General features: G+C 37.0%; 1 protein-coding gene across 1 annotated transcript in view; it reads left to right on the top strand.

Annotated features, from left to right (window-relative positions):
* The window catches only part of GFM1 (G elongation factor mitochondrial 1), a 44,069-nt gene extending 30,622 nt beyond the window's left edge, over positions 1-13,447 (top strand). The window contains exons 14-18 of the mRNA XM_046002960.1: positions 2,969-3,131; positions 5,244-5,388; positions 11,301-11,461; positions 12,219-12,272; positions 12,409-13,447. Of these exons, the coding sequence (XP_045858916.1) occupies positions 2,969-3,131; positions 5,244-5,388; positions 11,301-11,461; positions 12,219-12,272; positions 12,409-12,540 (655 nt within the window). The 3' untranslated portion in view covers positions 12,541-13,447. The remainder of the gene's footprint in view (positions 1-2,968; positions 3,132-5,243; positions 5,389-11,300; positions 11,462-12,218; positions 12,273-12,408) is intronic.
* Positions 13,448-17,005: the final 3,558 nt, after the last annotated feature.

Raw genomic sequence — 17,005 nt, 5'->3', positions numbered from 1 at the left:
GAAATTTTTAGTTTAAGAATTAAAACATTTAAGAACTGAACTTCAAGCACTACATTGAAGAAACTTCTAACAAAGATGAGAGTTTTTATAGCTGCTTAAGCAAGCACAGACTTTTAGTAGGTAGTGCATTTCCATTCTCCAGGTTTCTTAATTACCTTGTCTTATCTTTGAAGGGACTATAATTTAGGCCTTGGATTTGCTCTAGATCAGGAAGCTAAGGTTCCTTTTTATCCGAATGGCCAAACTTTCCAAGCTCATTGGCTTGGAAAATATTCTTTGCTTTTTTCCCTCAAAATGGATTTTTGAAGGTTCTTTGAAAGTTCCTTGGGTGGGCATATGTGTTGTGCTTTAAAAAATAAACTTAAAAATGTATTTTTAATGTGTTCTCTCCCTCAAATATCCTTAATTTACTCATAGTCTTTATTTGCAATAAGTATATATATTTTTTAATGTAAGGAATAAGGCATTTCTGCCTTTTTTAGTTACTTAGTCAACCAATTGTCAAGTGAGTTGAGGATGACAGGGTTTTTCTCCTTAAGGCTTTTTTCTGGAAAAAAAAAAAAGATTTTCTTTTTGGGTGTGAGAGGGTGAGTCATTCATGTATCAGCCAACCTCTTAGATGATCATTGTGTGTGTGTGTGCGTGCGTGTGTGTGGTTTGAATAGTGTGTTTCTTTGATAGTGTCCAGGAAAGAGTGGCTGAGTACATTCTGATGATGCTGAAAGAGCTTTTTGTTGATAATGAAAACTAATATGAATGAAAACTAAGTAAAAAGATCTGTATCTTGAAATTTTGGTACAACTATAAAATCAAAATAAATGTGCAAAATAGAGATAAAACCAATACAGTTGAAGTGCCAGGGTGGCTCAGGCAGTTAAGTGGCTGCCTACTGCTCAGGTCATGATCTCGGGGTCTTGGGATCAAGCCCTGCATTGGGCTCCCCGCTAGGCAGGGAGTCTGCTTCTCCCTTTCCCTCTGCCCCTTCCCACCATTCATGCTCTCTCTCAAATAAATAAAATCTTAAAAAAAAAACAAAAAACAACCAAACCAACACTGTTGTAATTAACATTAATTTTATCATGAGAGATGATGTTTTGCCAAAACGAAATTGCCTCTCCAACATGACTGGGGCATGGGTTCTTTTACCTGCAGCACTCCTGTTAGCTGCCTACCAAGTGATGTCTTAGTTCTTCTACCTCTTGTAAGCTGCTGTAGTCTGTCTTCACGTACCGCTCTCTAACAGCTTTTTCAGTGAAATCATCATTTGCAGGTTATGTCAGCTTATGTTCTTATTAGCCTTCTAGAAAAATGTTTAAGAGCATTGATTTTGGTATAATCCTGGCTCTGCCTTTAACGGCATCATATTTGGCAAGTTACTTTCTCATCTGTAAAATGGTGATAGTAGAACACAATCATAGTTTGTGGGGAAGAACAAATAAAATGATCTGTAAAAACTGCTTAGCACAAGCCTGGTACCTCCATGTTTCATTATTTGGCCTCCACTTGATGATGATTCAGACGTGACCCCTGAAACTTAATGGTTTGTGAACTGGTCCTGCAGGGCAGTGCTCTAAGTGTTCTCTGTGCTGTCCTATATTGTACCCATTTCCCACATTTGACTGTTGACCACTTAAAATGTGACTAGTGCAACTGAGGAACTGAATTTTAAATTTTTAAAAAATTTTAACTTAACTATAAACATCCCCGGTTAGTGATTACCCTACAGACAACAGACAGAGCATATGTTTGTATTGATGTCATATTATTGTCAGATTGAAAACAAAACTGTAAACATCTCAGAGAACTTGTGCATACCCAAGACTTGTCAGGGGCCCATGGTTATGGAATCCCTGCAGCAAGTCCTTTCATTCTCTTAGTTCTGATAGCTGTTGTTTTCCCTCCCAGAATAGTGTCTCTGTCAGCATTTTGTTTCTCTCAGCCCATCCCGAGTCTCCTGGTGGCTGGGAGACTGTTGACAGGCAGTTCAGCAGGCACATTCACATTTAGGCTTCTTACGAAACCGCATACTCCAAGCTGGTGTCTGCTACAAAAATGAGTATTTAGTAATTTCAAACCACCACACATCTGTATGTAGGGACATGCTCATTCACGTCCATTTACCTGCAGTTGTCTGATTATTTTGAAAGCAGGTGGCCTCTTTCATCTTGAGGACTTGAGGAAGGTTTCACTTTAAAGGAAGAAATGCTTTGCAGGCAGTAGATACTCATGAAATGGTGTTTTGTTGTTTTTTTTTTCCCAGGGAAATAGCGTATGTTTACAAATGTTTTAATAAGTATATAGAAAGTGCTTACTCTGTTTATGTGGCCGTTAGTGGTTTGAAGTAAACACTGCCGTGTCTGTATATTTTCTGTATATGTGTCTATTTATATGAGTGACTTACGTTAGTCACTGTTTTGCCATTACTCTCTTCAGGTCTTAATCCACCTGAAACTCCCTTCCCTTGTATTGCATCACTCCATAAAGTCCAAGTGGTAAATTAACTTAGATAGGAACTATCTGAATAAATTAACTGCAGAGCTCCCATTTTCAAGTCACTGTCTCTAGCTGTAGAGATTTAAGAAGAGAACGCTGTGTCCCAGGGAAGGGAGGCATTCCAAAAGAAGAGGCTGAGCTCTTTGAATGTAGGTTACTAGAGCAAGAACCTTAGGCTGACTTTTAACACTTTTACATTTCTACTTGTGATGTAAAGAATTGGCAGAATGAAAGAAAACCATGGATTATTTTGGTGTTGTACCTCACCCTCACCTCCAAGTAAAAACATGAAAGAGAGAATTACCTTTTAAATAAATTTTACAGTAAAATTTTATGGCAGTAAATTCAAAGGAACAAGTAAGTAAAAATGGTGAAATGTGGTTTTTCATTTAAATTGGTAGGAATTATTTCATTTTGGTAATTAATTATGTTAATGCCATGTTGATTTTTTTTCCCCCTCCTAAATCACTTTCAGGTTTGAATTTACACATAAAAAACAATCGGGTGGTGCAGGCCAGTTTGGAAGAGTGATAGGTGTACTGGAGCCTCTGGACCCAGAGAACTACACTAAGTTGGAGTTTTCAGATGAAACATTCGGGGCAAATGTTCCAAAGCAGTTTGTGCCTGCAGTAGAAAAGGTAACAACAAAAATAACTTGATTACATTTTTTCCAACCAGTTTATACGGTGGTATCGAATCATATTTCTTTTGTTTGTGTGTTTATATTTTTAATTTAATTTTTTCAGTGTTCCAAGTCATTGTTTATGCACCATGTTCTTCTTCTTTTTTTTTTTTTTTTATTTATCTAAGTAATCTTTATACCCAATGTGGGACTCAAACTCACGACCCCAAGATCAAGCGTCTCATTCTCTTCTGACTAAGCCAGCTAGGCGCCCCTCAGATCCTGTTTCTATTACATTGTCTTCTGTGGTTCATTTCCGTTACAGTCCTGCTTCTTTATCTGATTGGTAAGCTTTCCATCTGATTTAGAATCTTCAGTTCATTAGGTGGAAGAGCTATAAATATATGCTATGACAACGAGGGGGAACTCATTCTGTTTCTTTTTTTCCTTTCTTTTTTCCAGAACAAAGCAGTAGTTCTTTCTCTAAGAGGACTTACTTTCCTTCTCATAGTCCAGCCGTCTCCAAATTGTAGCCAGCTTTTCAGAGACATGCACTTAGCAAATATATATTAAGCACTTTTCATATTTAAGCACTCTCCTAAGGGGCAGAGGGAGAGGGAGAGACAGAATCTTAAGCAGGCTCTGTGCCCAGGGCAGAGCCTAATAGAGGCCTCGATTTCACATCCCTGAGATCGTGACCTGAGCTGAAATCAAGAGTTGGATGCTTAACCGACTGAGATACTTGAGTGGTATCCCTCATTCTGTTTCTTAATCATAGTTATTCTATTTCTTTTGATAAATTGAGCCTATGTTGTAAATAGCAATCAACAGTTAAAATTTGTAGCAGTCAGTAGGTTTTATGAAGGTTTTAAGTTTACTGTTACAGTAGCATGCTCTTTTGCCAAGATTCCCAATATCTGAGTTCTCCCATCGTCTCTGCTACTGATTAATTCACTCTTTGGTAAATCATGGTGTTCAGAGCCAGGTTCTTCATTTGTAAAGTGTGAGTAAATAGAAAACTAAACTTGAACCCCTTACCAGCTTGAGGGTCAGATAATACTCTGACATTTCTTTGTAAAGTGTGAAGTGCTTTGCACATGTAAGAGGTTAGTGTTTTGTTTGCTTTCTAGGTCACTGGCTTTAAGACTCTTGTAAACCTTCAGCAACTGTCTTCCTACATTGAGATTTTTAGGTTTTCTTTTACCCTTTTAGCTTAGAAATCTTTGCTAATTACAATTTTGACTTTAGTGGTGGTAGCATTTTGTGATTACTGTATTTCGTTCACTATACTTTACTTCAGGAGAGTGTTTTGTCACTCTTATACTTTCAAGTTATCTTGTATTCTTCAATATTAATGTAGGTAAAGGAGGGTTTATTTTTTTCAGCATATAGAGTTTATAGTTTAGTTTTGCAGTGTCAGAAATATATTGTACTCTATGTGCAGCAATGTGATTGTCAGGAAAAACGAACTTGAATTGTGGGAGCTCTACAAATGTTGAAGTGGCTGAAAAAGAATTGCAAACTTATCAAATTATACTTTTAAAATATGTTTATTGTGTATCAGTCATACGTCAATGAAGCTGGTTTTTTTTTTTCTTTTTAAGAACTGCATCAGGATAAATGAATTTACTTTTGAATTCCAGTTCTTTCTGGCATGTATAACACCAAAGCCATAATGTAGTGATCTGCCAGTAAGGCAAAGCCCCGATAGGTGTATAGTGGGAGCTCAAGACATAGCTATTGAATCAATGCCAAGTTTGATGGAAGTATTCTTCCTTGCTTTTCCTGTTTCCTCCTTATAAAATTAAGAGCAGGCTGTCTGTATAATGGGTTATAAGGGGTAAGTAATTCCTGAAGATGTTAAGTGTTGGCACTCTCAGCATCACTTTCAAACCAGCTCGCACTTTTAAGTGATATGCTTTTCCAAGGGATTGTTCATCTAGATGCCACAATAATAAAACTTACGTAGTTAAGCTATTCAGCTTTTTAAAACTTCTTTTTCTGAGGAGTAAAATGTAGTATTCATAAAAATGTTCAATTTCTGAACAGTAAAATGTGTGAGTATTTTTGATAATTCACCTGGAAGTGAAATCCACTGACTCCAGAAGTTGTATTCATTCACTAACAGGGGTTTTTGGATGCCTGTGAGAAAGGCCCTCTTTCTGGTCACAAGCTCTCTGGGCTCCGGTTTGTCCTGCAAGATGGGGCGCACCACATGGTTGATTCCAACGAAATCTCTTTCATCCGTGCGGGAGAAGGCGCTCTTAAACAAGGTACTGTGTCCTGCGTTTGCTGCAGCACGGTGTCTGTTTCCCTGACAGACCGTCAGAGACTCCGAGTGCAATGCTGTATTTTAGTCTTGTATCCCAGAGTCCCAGGCAGCCCACCGGGGCACTTGGCAGGTGTGAGCAAATCTAGAGTTGAAGTGAGGGTAGCTTACTGTATTCTCTTCCTTACAAAACTGAAAGCCTACCTTGTTCTCCTAAATGACCTAATATTTGTCATATGCTTAAATTTAGAGATAACCTGTAAGTTCTGTTTTTTTGCCACTTTTTAAAAATCAGTTAATCAGCATATAGTGTAGTATTAGTTTCAGAAGTAGAGTTCAGTGATTCATCAGTAGCATATAACACCCAGTGCTCATTACATCAAGTGCCCTCCTTAACGCCCATCACCCAGGTACCCCATCCCCCCCACCTCTCCTCCACCAACCCCCAAATTTGTTTCCTAGAGTTAAGTCTCTTAGGGTTTATCTCTGATTTCACTTTATTTTATCCTCCCTTCCCCTGTGTTCAGCTGTTTTGTTTCCTAAATCCCACATAAGTGAAATCATATGATATTTGTCTTTCTCTGATGGACTTATTTTGCTTACCATAATACCCTCTGGTTCCAACCTCATCATTGCAAATGGCAAAATTTCAATCTTTTTGATGGCTAAGTAATATTCCTGTGTGTGTGTGTGTGTGTGTGTGTGTGTGTATGTGTGTATGTAGATAGATAGAGATATGCATGCCATATCTTTACCATTCCTCTGTCAAAGGACATCTGGGCTTTTTCCATATTTTGGCTGTTGTGTTTTTAATAAAGAAGATGGATGTGCTTGGAGTACTAAGAGATATTTTATAGAAACATTGCCGTCATGCTCTTTTTAGTGACTTATTCAGATATCAGGAAATCCATAAATTTTAAGTACTTTTTGTAAAGTGTGACATTTTAGGCTTTTTGGCATTTTGTGGATGGCAACATATTTTGAAGGAATTCAGTAAACTTTATTCACAGTGCAGACCTCTTGATAAACTTCTGGAATTGTCAACCTTTTCCACACAGAATAACCGGTGTATTAAAAACCCTGATGAACCAGAAACCTAAGCAATTGCAAGTATATCTGATTCTTGCTTTTAAGAGGGAAAAGTAAATAACACAGCAATCTGACATCAGGATTATTCAACAAAGGAACTTGAAACCTGTGTCCTGGACCCAGAAAATGTATTCTCTTTGTCATCTCTTCCATATTATTAATAATGTCCATAAGTATCTTTAGACAGGAGAATTATGATTTATGAAACATTTTTATCAGAGGCAGTCAAAATGGACAGTAAAAATTAATCATAATATTTTTTAAGCATTCTGTAAATCACAATTTTGTTGATTCTACATGAATTTTGGACTTCGTTTTGTTTTTCTGTTTGCATCTGTGACCAGGTGTGGGGCAGTAGTTGGAAAACTTTGCTCATTTTTTTTTATTAAAGATTTTATTTATTTATTTGACAGAGAGAGATCACAAGTAGACAGGCAGGCAGAGAGCCCGATGCGGGACTCAATCCCAGGACCCTGAGATCATGACCTGAGCCGAAGGCAGCTGCTTAACCCACTGAGCCACCCAGGTGCCCAGTTTGCTCATTTCTTGACTAGGTTGCTAATTCCTTATATTACTTAAACTAATGGCAGCTGTTAATAATTTGCGTATTAGTTTCTCAGTTGTGAAAGGGAGAGAAAATCCTTCATTTTCTTTTGCCAGCTCTGTTAAAAATGCAGTTGAAATCTGAGATCTGGAAATCTTGTTGTAATCTGAAGATTGTGTTAATAGCAAAAAGGGAAATTAAGTCACAAAGAAAGATTTTCTAAGGCATGATTCACATTAAGACACTTGCTGCTGGGGCACCTGGGTGGCTCAGTGGGTTAGAGCCTCTGCCTTCAGCTCAGGTCATGATCCCAGGAAGGTCCTGGGATCGAGCCCCACATCCGGCTCTCTGCTCCTCGGGGAGCCTGCTTCCTCCTCTGCCTGCCTCTCTGCCCACTTGTGATCTCTGTCTGTCAAATAAATAAATAAAATCTTAAAAAAAAAAAAAAAACAAAAAACCAAACAACAAAAAAACACTTGCTGCTCCCGGCTCAGAGGAGAGCCTGCTTCTCACTCTTTCACTCCGCCTGCTTGTGCTCCCTCTCCTCCTTAATACCCACCACCAGGCTAATCCATCCCCTCACTCCCCTCCCCTTTGAAACCCTCAGTTTGTTTCTTGTAGTCCATGTCTCTCCTGGTTCATCTCCCCCTCTGATTTACTTCATTTTTCCTTTCCTTCTTCTAATGTCCTCCATGTTATTCCTTATGCTCCACGAATAAGTGAAACCACATGATAATTATCTTTCTCCGCTTGACTTATCTCACTCAGCATAATCTCTTCCAGTTCCATCCTTGTTGATACCTTCTACAAGTATAGTTAAATTAGAAATCACCAATTATTTTATGCTGCTTCTTGACTGGAAATTAGTAGCTTTCCTGGAGATAGAGTTTACACAAAGCCAGATAATTGGTATGGTTGTCAGTTAACAAAAAGCCTCATCTTCTTTTTTAATTGCTCTTATGATATAACTAAATGCAGACATATATGCCCATAATTTACACATGTGCATCCATGAGAACAGTCTGTACATCTGTGAATATTAGCTAAACAGGTGAATATTTGACCTTGACTTTTTAATTATTTAAGTGTACAGACATTAAGTATGAAAACTGCCTGGTATGTGTGCAAAGGAAAAACACTAGATAGTTAGATAGTAATTGAGATTTTTTTTTTGCCAGATAATCATGTACAAATCAGGATGCTAGCATGAAAAATGAATTACTTTTCTGTTTCTTCATCTGTTATTCAGTCATCCATGATTGAAGGACAAGTGTATAGGGTAAAAGGAAGTTTTCCTTAGCTCAGTAAGAAAATCAGCTTTTCATGCATAAACCTCTCTTGAATGCCATATGAGAGTTTTGGGGTAAAAATGTCGTGAAATGAGCCCAGTATCAGAATAGCTTAGATTTATTAGCCATTTTCTATTCAAAATTGGAAGAAAAGTAGTTTGGATTGTCATTTTTTTCAAAACAAATGCAAACTGGAACCGTTGGGTCACAGTTTAAACTTTGTCTCTGAGATTAATCAGTGATATAACTAAAACTGAATCCAAAATTGAATGTTCTCTTTGGGCGTGTTTCCCCTTACAAATGCGACCATTGCCATCTTCTTCTGTGGCCAGGTTTTAGAGCACTATGCTTGGTCTTCCCAGAAACCTCAAACTTGTAGCCACCCAACAAGAGAAATAAAGGCCTAGAAGTAAAGGTTAGCTCAGTTAACTTGACAGCACCCCTTCTTGGAGCTCCTGCCCCATTATGTGATGGGCTTGGGGATTAGATCCCAGCTCTGCTCCATACTTACTGTGTGGAAACTTCCCCCAGGCTGCTTGGAAATAGTAATTCCATAACACTGTGTGAGAGAATGTAAAATTTATAGGAACGTCTTTGAAAACTTACACGTGCATACTTGGGCAGTGAATGCTAGTCACGCTTTCCTTCGGATTGCCTTTGACCTGGTACTGTGCCATGCCGCTGTTCCTAGCTTCTTGTCTCCGAGTACTCATAATAACATTTATTGATCACTTATGTGCGGTGTTTTATGCTGAGTGCATGAATTATCGTATCTTATGTTCACAGTGATGTTACAGTTGAGAAAATAGGACTCAGAGTAGTTAATTGAATGGCTCAAGATTACATGATGGTGGTGGAGCTGAGAGCTAAACCAGCCTAGAGTTCTAGCCCTTGAACACCACCTCATACGGCCTCTTCAAAACCTGGCCTGGTGTTATCAGCATTATTCCTAGTGGTTGATATAAAAATATTACCACCTCGGGGCACCTGGGTGGCTCAGTGGGTTAAAGCCTCTGCCTTCGGCTCAGGTCATGATCCCAGGATCCTGGGATCGAGCCCCACATCGGGCTTTCTGCTCCGCTGGGAGCCTGTTTCCTCCTCTCTCTCTGCCTGCCTCTCTGCCTAGTTGTGATTTCTCTCTGTCAAATAAATAAAATATCAAAAAAAAAAAAAAAATTACCACCTCTTCTCACCACCACAGGCTTAAAAGTACCTGTGATAATGTTGGTATTTTTACTTGCTATCTTAAAAAGCCATAGACCACACGGATCTGCTTGAGGAAACATGGGTTTTAGGAGTGGGCTGCCATGTGACTGTTGAATACAGCAGGGTGAATTCATTCCAGAGTCTTGCCACAGCGGCTTAGAAGAAGGCATGAATTCTTTGGAAGTGAGTCAGGAGATGAGTTGAGGAAGAAAGAGGAACTTAAAGGGAAAGGAGCAGGATGAGAGAATATGAAACTGAGAACTGGACAAGACATCCTCAGCAATTAAGTCATGGACACTGTCTACCTGGCCCTTTCTTCCCTTAAAAATATGACCCTTTCACAATCTCGCTCTTTTATATTACTGACCTATTGAAAGCACGAGGTAATGTGTTCTAAATCTTAATACATCTGCTCATATCTGTCTTTCTGGGTGTCTTCTTCTGCATGGATTGCACTTCTTTAGAGCCAGGGAAGCTCTGCTGTTGGGATAACCCCAGACATTGCAAGAGCTAGAGCCGTTTCTACAGTCCCAAACTGTTAGCTGCCTTCCACGTCTTTGCGGGGTTTTGGGGGGCTTAGCTGAAGAAGCTTTGGAGTCTGCAAAGTTCAGTTACTTCTCTTTTTTAGAACAAAATTCACTAATGAGGACTAATTAGTCAAAGGTGGGTCTGAGCTATGATTTGAATTAGAGAATAATTCAAAGAAATCCAAGCATATTAAGTTGCTGTTCTTATAATTGTTGCACTTAAGCTACTAGTGGCTTTAGGAGAAGTGCTTTAATGACTATATGAGAATGATTGCCGATTAATTAATTAATTGATTAAACAAATTGATGCCTGGAAAGTTGTGATTATCTTAAAATATTTTCTTTGTCATCTTCTCTAGGTTTTGCTTAAAGTTTTTATTTAGAGATAATTCATCCAGTCTGAGGCTGAAGTATTATTCTACACTATCATAACATACAAATTAGATAAGAATGTTTGAAATGTTACTCTGTTCTCTCCACATTGTTAAATATAACCCTCAGTCGGCATTTGTCACATTAAGAAGTGTTCTGGTTATATATTAAGGGGAATAAAAATAAGCTTGGACACACACGTTTCAGTGCTTAAATGTCTCTTCACATCCAGTGTCTTTATTTTATAGGTGAAGAAACTTGAGAGCTGGACACATTTTGTTTTTCTAAAAGGCATATATAACTTGATGAGGTCAGAGCAGAACTAGAAACTTGGTCTTCTGATTCTCAATCACGTGTTGAAAATGTTTAGCCTAGAAAAGGAAAGACAGAACTCAGGTGTGACTTGTTTATTGTCTCCAAATATATGATCAGTTATTCTCTTATGGTTAAAAATAACTGTATTCCAGGGACCAACCAGAAGGAACTGGTTTACCTACTCAAACAAAGACTTAACAGTGAGAGTTTTTACTCCTCAAAGTGTTCAGAGAAAGAAAATAAGTAACCCTCAGCTGCATAATTTAGATGCTAAAGAACTTGATTGAATGTCATTTGAAGACCCCTTTTATATTCTCTGCAGCTTAGTGATGTTTAAAGATAAAAATATAGTTTAGAACTATTAATACTGTAATCATGTGTTGTCTTACTGGAATTTCCATCTAGGAGAGTGACTGTTACAGCTACTAGAAAAAAAGAGTCCAGATCAAATACTTGAACCTTATCACTTGCGTGTACCTTTGGAAGCGCTCTCTCTTTTGTATGTCTGGGTAGGGAAGAGTTCCTGTGTGTTTAAAGATTAATAAACTGATTTGTGTATTTTTTTTTAACCCAGCTCTGGCAAATGCAACATTATGTATTCTTGAACCTATTATGTCTGTGGAAATTATAGCCCCAAATGAATTTCATGGACCTGTGATTGCGGGAATTAACCGACGCCATGGGGTAATCACAGGACAAGATGGGATTGAGGACTATTTTACACTGTATGCTGATGTAAGTACAATTGATCATTGACAATCTTGCTTTTAGTAATCGCAGATAGAAATGAGAGTTAGTTTTTGGTTTTGGAGAGTTTGTTTTGGAGAGTGTAGAGCGAATTGACACATTTTCCTAGCTATTCAAGTATTGTATTTGTGGCAATTTCTGTAATTTGCTGTTAGGGCAGCTCTTAAATGCAAAAGCTAAAAATAAGATTTATGTGGGCCTTTATGAATATGTCATTTTCTTAGGTGTATAGAAGTTGTCTTTATTTCTTGTTACAAGTTTCATTTGCATAGCTGCTTTATCACATTATCTCTTATTTACTGGATAATACTGAGTTCCATTGCCTGTGCTTTACTTAAATCTCATGGAAGAAAGTATATATCACATTACATAAGGCCTCCTAAAAGACACTACTATCAGCATATTATTGAGGTGTCCAGAGGAAAGTTGTATTAACATTTTCACAGAAGAAACACTTCTCCATGTTGGAGCTGCAGCGAGAGTGTGGAGTGGGTATGAGAGTGGTGTCCACCCTGTGAAACAGAAAGATTTGGTTTCTAGTTGTGACTGCCACGTTAAATTATTTTTAAATAAGATTTTTACTTTCAGTAAAACAAATATATACTTCTCTGGCTTTTAATTCTTTTAAATCAAGAGTAGTTAGTAGCAACCTAAGACTAAAGGAATTAAATGCCTAAGGCTTTTCTCTACTTTTCTCAAATATTTTTCAGTAAGCAATACCAGAATATCCTGTGTTTGTTTTCAGGTCCCTCTAAATGATATGTTTGGTTATTCCACTGAACTTAGGTCATGCACAGAGGTAAGCAGATATTTAAACTTTACTCAGGTGCTCTTTAAGAAACCACTCTACACAGTGCTCAAATGTGTGAAATCCTGTCTTTGCTTGGTAGATGTACCAAAACAAACAAAATCTCTGTTGTTTTTTAACTCCTTAGGGAAAGGGAGAATACACAATGGAGTACTGCAGATATCAGCCCTGTTCACCATCCACACAAGAAGACCTCATCAATAAGTACTTAGAAGCTACAGGTCAACTCCCTGTAAAAAAAGGAAAAGCCAAGAACTAACTTCCCTCACTTTAAGTTGACTAGCTATAACTGAATCTGCAAGATTTATTTATATACTCTCATGGGTTCTGGTGGAATGAGTTCAGGCTAAAACAAATTTTAGAAGCCCTTCCTCTTACATTCAGGAGCTTCTATCATATTCAAAGATAATTCTATATATATCCCAAATCTGTGGATTGGCTTTACAGTTCATTGAAAAACCTCAAATAAAATATGATTATTACTGAAATACACTTACTATCTAAGGGAAGAAGAGACTGACTTCAGTTATACTTCTAAGTTTAGAATGGTATGTAAACTTCCTTTCCAAATTTTTTATTCTAAGAATTTTCAACACAGAAAAGCTGAAAAAGACAGTACAGAGAATAGCCTATATCTTCCATCTGGACTCAATAATGAACAGTCTTGTTAACAATTAGTTTATCACATAATAATTTATTTTATCATACTTGCCTCATCTCTTTGTGTCTCATACCTCTCTAATTTTTTTTAAATTATTGTTTTGCTAAGCAACAATTTGAAAGTGAATTGCTTATATCATGACACTTCTTGGGGGAAGTGTCCTCTTTTAATGAGCAGGCTTTTGTGGAAGGCAGCTATGCTCACCACTGTACCACCAACGCACACTTGAACAAGACTTTTTTGTTTGGTGGATTTCATATGTTCTTAATAGAGAACATTTTTCAGATTCTTCATGGGGATATTACAATGGCTAGTAGATTTCTAGCTGTTTTATATATAGGTGATTGCTTCAACTTGTGGCTTCTGCAAATTTGTAAATGCCTACTTTTATGTTAGTTTCTTGTGGATATGTTAAAATGAAAAGCAGACCCTTGCATATTGCTATTTTTACCTATGTTTATTTTAATGTTTCTGGAACTCTGAATAATAAAATAGAATTTACATAGTTGCTGTCTGGTCAGTTTCATTCACTTGGTAAACACTAGCTGAATTTGAGTCTGTTGGGAGTTTATCCTATATTGTATTCCTTGGCATGCTGAAAGAACAAATGTTGTTTTGTTTCTAGACTAGGTTGGACTTTCCTGGACAGTTCTACCATATCATTGAGGATTACTTCATCCCCAAATCATCTGATGGGAAAGGCATTTCCTAGTCCTTTCTCTTCGTGGATAATAGAAATAAAATAATGGTTCCTTTCTTTTTCTTGATTTACAGGTTGGGCTTTATAACTTAAGGTTTCTAGAAAAAGATTTTTTTGAAGTACTGAGCATGTTTTCAAAGTATCTGCCAAATGCTTTAAGTGCATTTAATTTAGTTTTCACAACCCTATGAAAGCCAGTACTATAACTATGTCCATTTTGTAATAGAAGCAAAAGCACAGAGAGGGTAAATAACTTGTCTGAGACCACACAGCTTGTTAAATTTTCAAGTTGATAATTAGTTGTATTCATGAAACCAAATGTATTTTCCCCATGAATATGTTTGTTGCTAGAGTAGCATGAAGCCTGAATAATATTGGCTTTAGCATTTCATCAGCATCTCATGCTATTGACAATGATTTTGAAAATTGTTCCTGATGAGGAAATACCTTCCTAGAATTTAGTGCAGTTTCTCTGGCTATTGCCAACAGTTAGGAAAATGGAACTAAGACAGGTAAGTTTTGATGTGTTTTTAACTTGTTAAACATTCTGCTTGTAAAGATAGAGCATCAGAAAAAAACCTAGATATTTAATCCAACACCAGCATTTCATAGACAAAAACACAGCCCTGGCTTGTGGGGGAGTAACAACAGTAGGATGACATAGGGATAGATCTAGGACCAGAACCTGCATCTCTTGCTAATTAGTTTGGTTATAATTAGTAAAGACCACATAGCAACCAAGGTCTGTGGCAAAGAAAAATTAGAATATTCACAAATAAGAATTCTTTTTTTTTTTTTTTAACTCTTACGAGGATAATTTGTGGCTAATTTAAAGAAAGACAGTATTGTGTTGGAGAAAAATAACAGCACTAGGCAGACACTATTGCAGTGATTCCCAACCCACTAAATCTGGCTGCACTTTAAAAATCATAGGGGGAACTTTAAAAAGAAATGCCCCGTCCAACCTCTAGATACTCAGATTCTTTGGATCAAGACCAAAAGTTTTCCACTTGTTTTTAATATACAGGAAAGTTTAAAGACCAGTATTCCCTGCACCTCCAAGACATGAAATGGAAGATTTGTTTATTTGTGTCATATTTTTCATTTTCTCTTGTGTGATGTTAGAGTTTGGGCCATATAGGTTCTTAGTTTGATAACTTTGTCTTTAAAGAAATGTGGTCAATTTGCTGTCATTCCTTTTCTCCCTGCTCACTCTTAGATTATTTAGTTGTAAAATCATTAAATTTTAATACTACCCGGTGGTGGGTATTAAGGAGGGCACGTATTGCATGGAGCACTAGGTGTGGTGCAAAAACAATGAATTCTGTTACACTGAAAAGAAATTTAAAAAAAAATTTTTTTTAATACTGAAGTCTTAGAATTTTTCATATTGTAGTATTTTTGAAATCTGGATTAGTTTTAAAATTGATGCCAGTGGCTACTACTAGCCACCACCAGGTAGTAGTAAATTGTGACCATGCAGAAGTATATCCTTTTGTAAGAAGACAACTATTTGCATTGCTAAAACTGGAATTGGTGAATGAGAGCTTTAATTGCTGCTTAAAGTGTCTTCAAATAACACTGGAATGTACCCTTGAAATAGTTTGTTGTATTTACAATTTATTGTGAGCATTCATTCATTCATTTATCCATTCAAATAAGTGCTAGGCAGTGATTAGGTGGTTGTAGTACTTTGAAATCTAGGCAAGGTCATATATAGAACAGGTCATAGAATTTTCTAAGCTAGGAGAAATTTGTGGAATAAACTCATGTCATAAAGAACTATCATTCAAGGGCAAATACAGAAGCTTCCAAATGACTTTCAGAAGAGTTTATTTAATTTCTAAAAATTCATAATTCAGGTAGGAAAAATGAAACAGTGGAAGGCAGTGGAATACAGACAAAGTCCTGGTATTATTTTGTATATCCTAAAATTTTGAAAGTTCTAGAGATTAGGAAGATAAATGTGATGCTGTATATACCTGCCATTGGCTCAGTGAGTCAGAAGAGTTTAGGCTCCTAATGAAAGACTTATGGAATTTAGAGTTTTCATTTTATGTTAAGGCTAATGAAGTAATTTTTCTCTGCATTAGCTGGCAAAATCAATATTAGTAAAATCAGGTCAGCAACTTTAGAGTTTGTGCTAGAAAAGATGTTCTAATGATGATATTAGTAAGAAATATTTAGTTGGTTTTACTTTTGGAAGTTTTATAAATGTAGACAATTGTGTTTGTGTGTTGTCTATGTGTAGAATTCCTTTTCATAATCTGTTACACTGAAATCTGTAAATTGAATAATGGTCATATCTGAGCCTAATCTCATTAATTAAGAAATACTTTCATGGGGCACCTGGGTGGCTCAGTGGGTTAAGCCGCTGCCTTCAGCTCAGGTCATGGTCTCAGGGTCCTGGGATCGAGTCCCGCATCGGGCTCTCTCCTCAGCGGGGAGCCTGCTTCCCTCTCTCTCTCTCTCTGCACCTGCCTCTCTGCCTACTTGTGATCTCTCTCTGTCAAATAAATAAAAATCTTAAAAAAAAAAAAAAAAAACTTTCATGAAGAAGAGGACTTTGAGATAAGCCAGACTAGAAAGCTGAAAGCCCTTTCTTAGCCCTTAATGCGATACTAAAATGTTGATTAAAGATCACAGGACATTGACATTATTATGCTCTTGGTATCTTTTTTGTTGATTATTTAGGGGATTTCAGTTAGAGGAGCTTATTGCTTGGTTTTGACCTGATTTAATCCTTGTAGATGGGTATTTTAGGAAAAGTATTTTCTTTGCATTATTACATAGGTGGGAGATATGATGTTTCATTTAAATAATTGTTTCCAGTGATTTAGGATACTTAATGGTTTTTTAAATCATGTGGATATTGGGAAGATGAAACAAAGGGGTTTAAATAGAAAAATACATAAATTAGATCTAAAAGGTATCTGTTCATTTTTGTTTTGTTGTGGTCTATGTCTATAAAATTTTTCTCTTCAGTGTAAACTTTTCTAATTTTCTTACAGTATAGACTTAAAAGTAGTATTTTGGTGTATTCTAAGGCTGATGCTTCCTAATCAGTTACTGGCCAAAGAACATGGTTAATGGTTTTGAGACACTCATATAAGCATTCCATTAAATGTGTAGCAGCCAAGGACAGACCACCCCAAAATGTCCCGCTTTGGAATATTGATTATTCTAAATAAAAATTGCATAAGAGACAAGACTGTGCACAAGGACACTCAGACCACACCCTCTCTCCCCAACAGCAGGAAATGAATCTCCGATGTGAAAAGGCACCATCTGTGTACCACAAGGTAAACAAACATCCTTGTTATCAGAAATAGGAAATTTAGAGCCAAGAAAGCTGTATAAACA

Source organism: Meles meles, chromosome 4, assembly GCF_922984935.1.
Source record: "Meles meles chromosome 4, mMelMel3.1 paternal haplotype, whole genome shotgun sequence".
In the NCBI taxonomy this organism is placed as follows: Eukaryota; Metazoa; Chordata; class Mammalia; order Carnivora; family Mustelidae; genus Meles; species Meles meles.
This window is presented reverse-complemented; position numbering and strand designations above follow the sequence as displayed.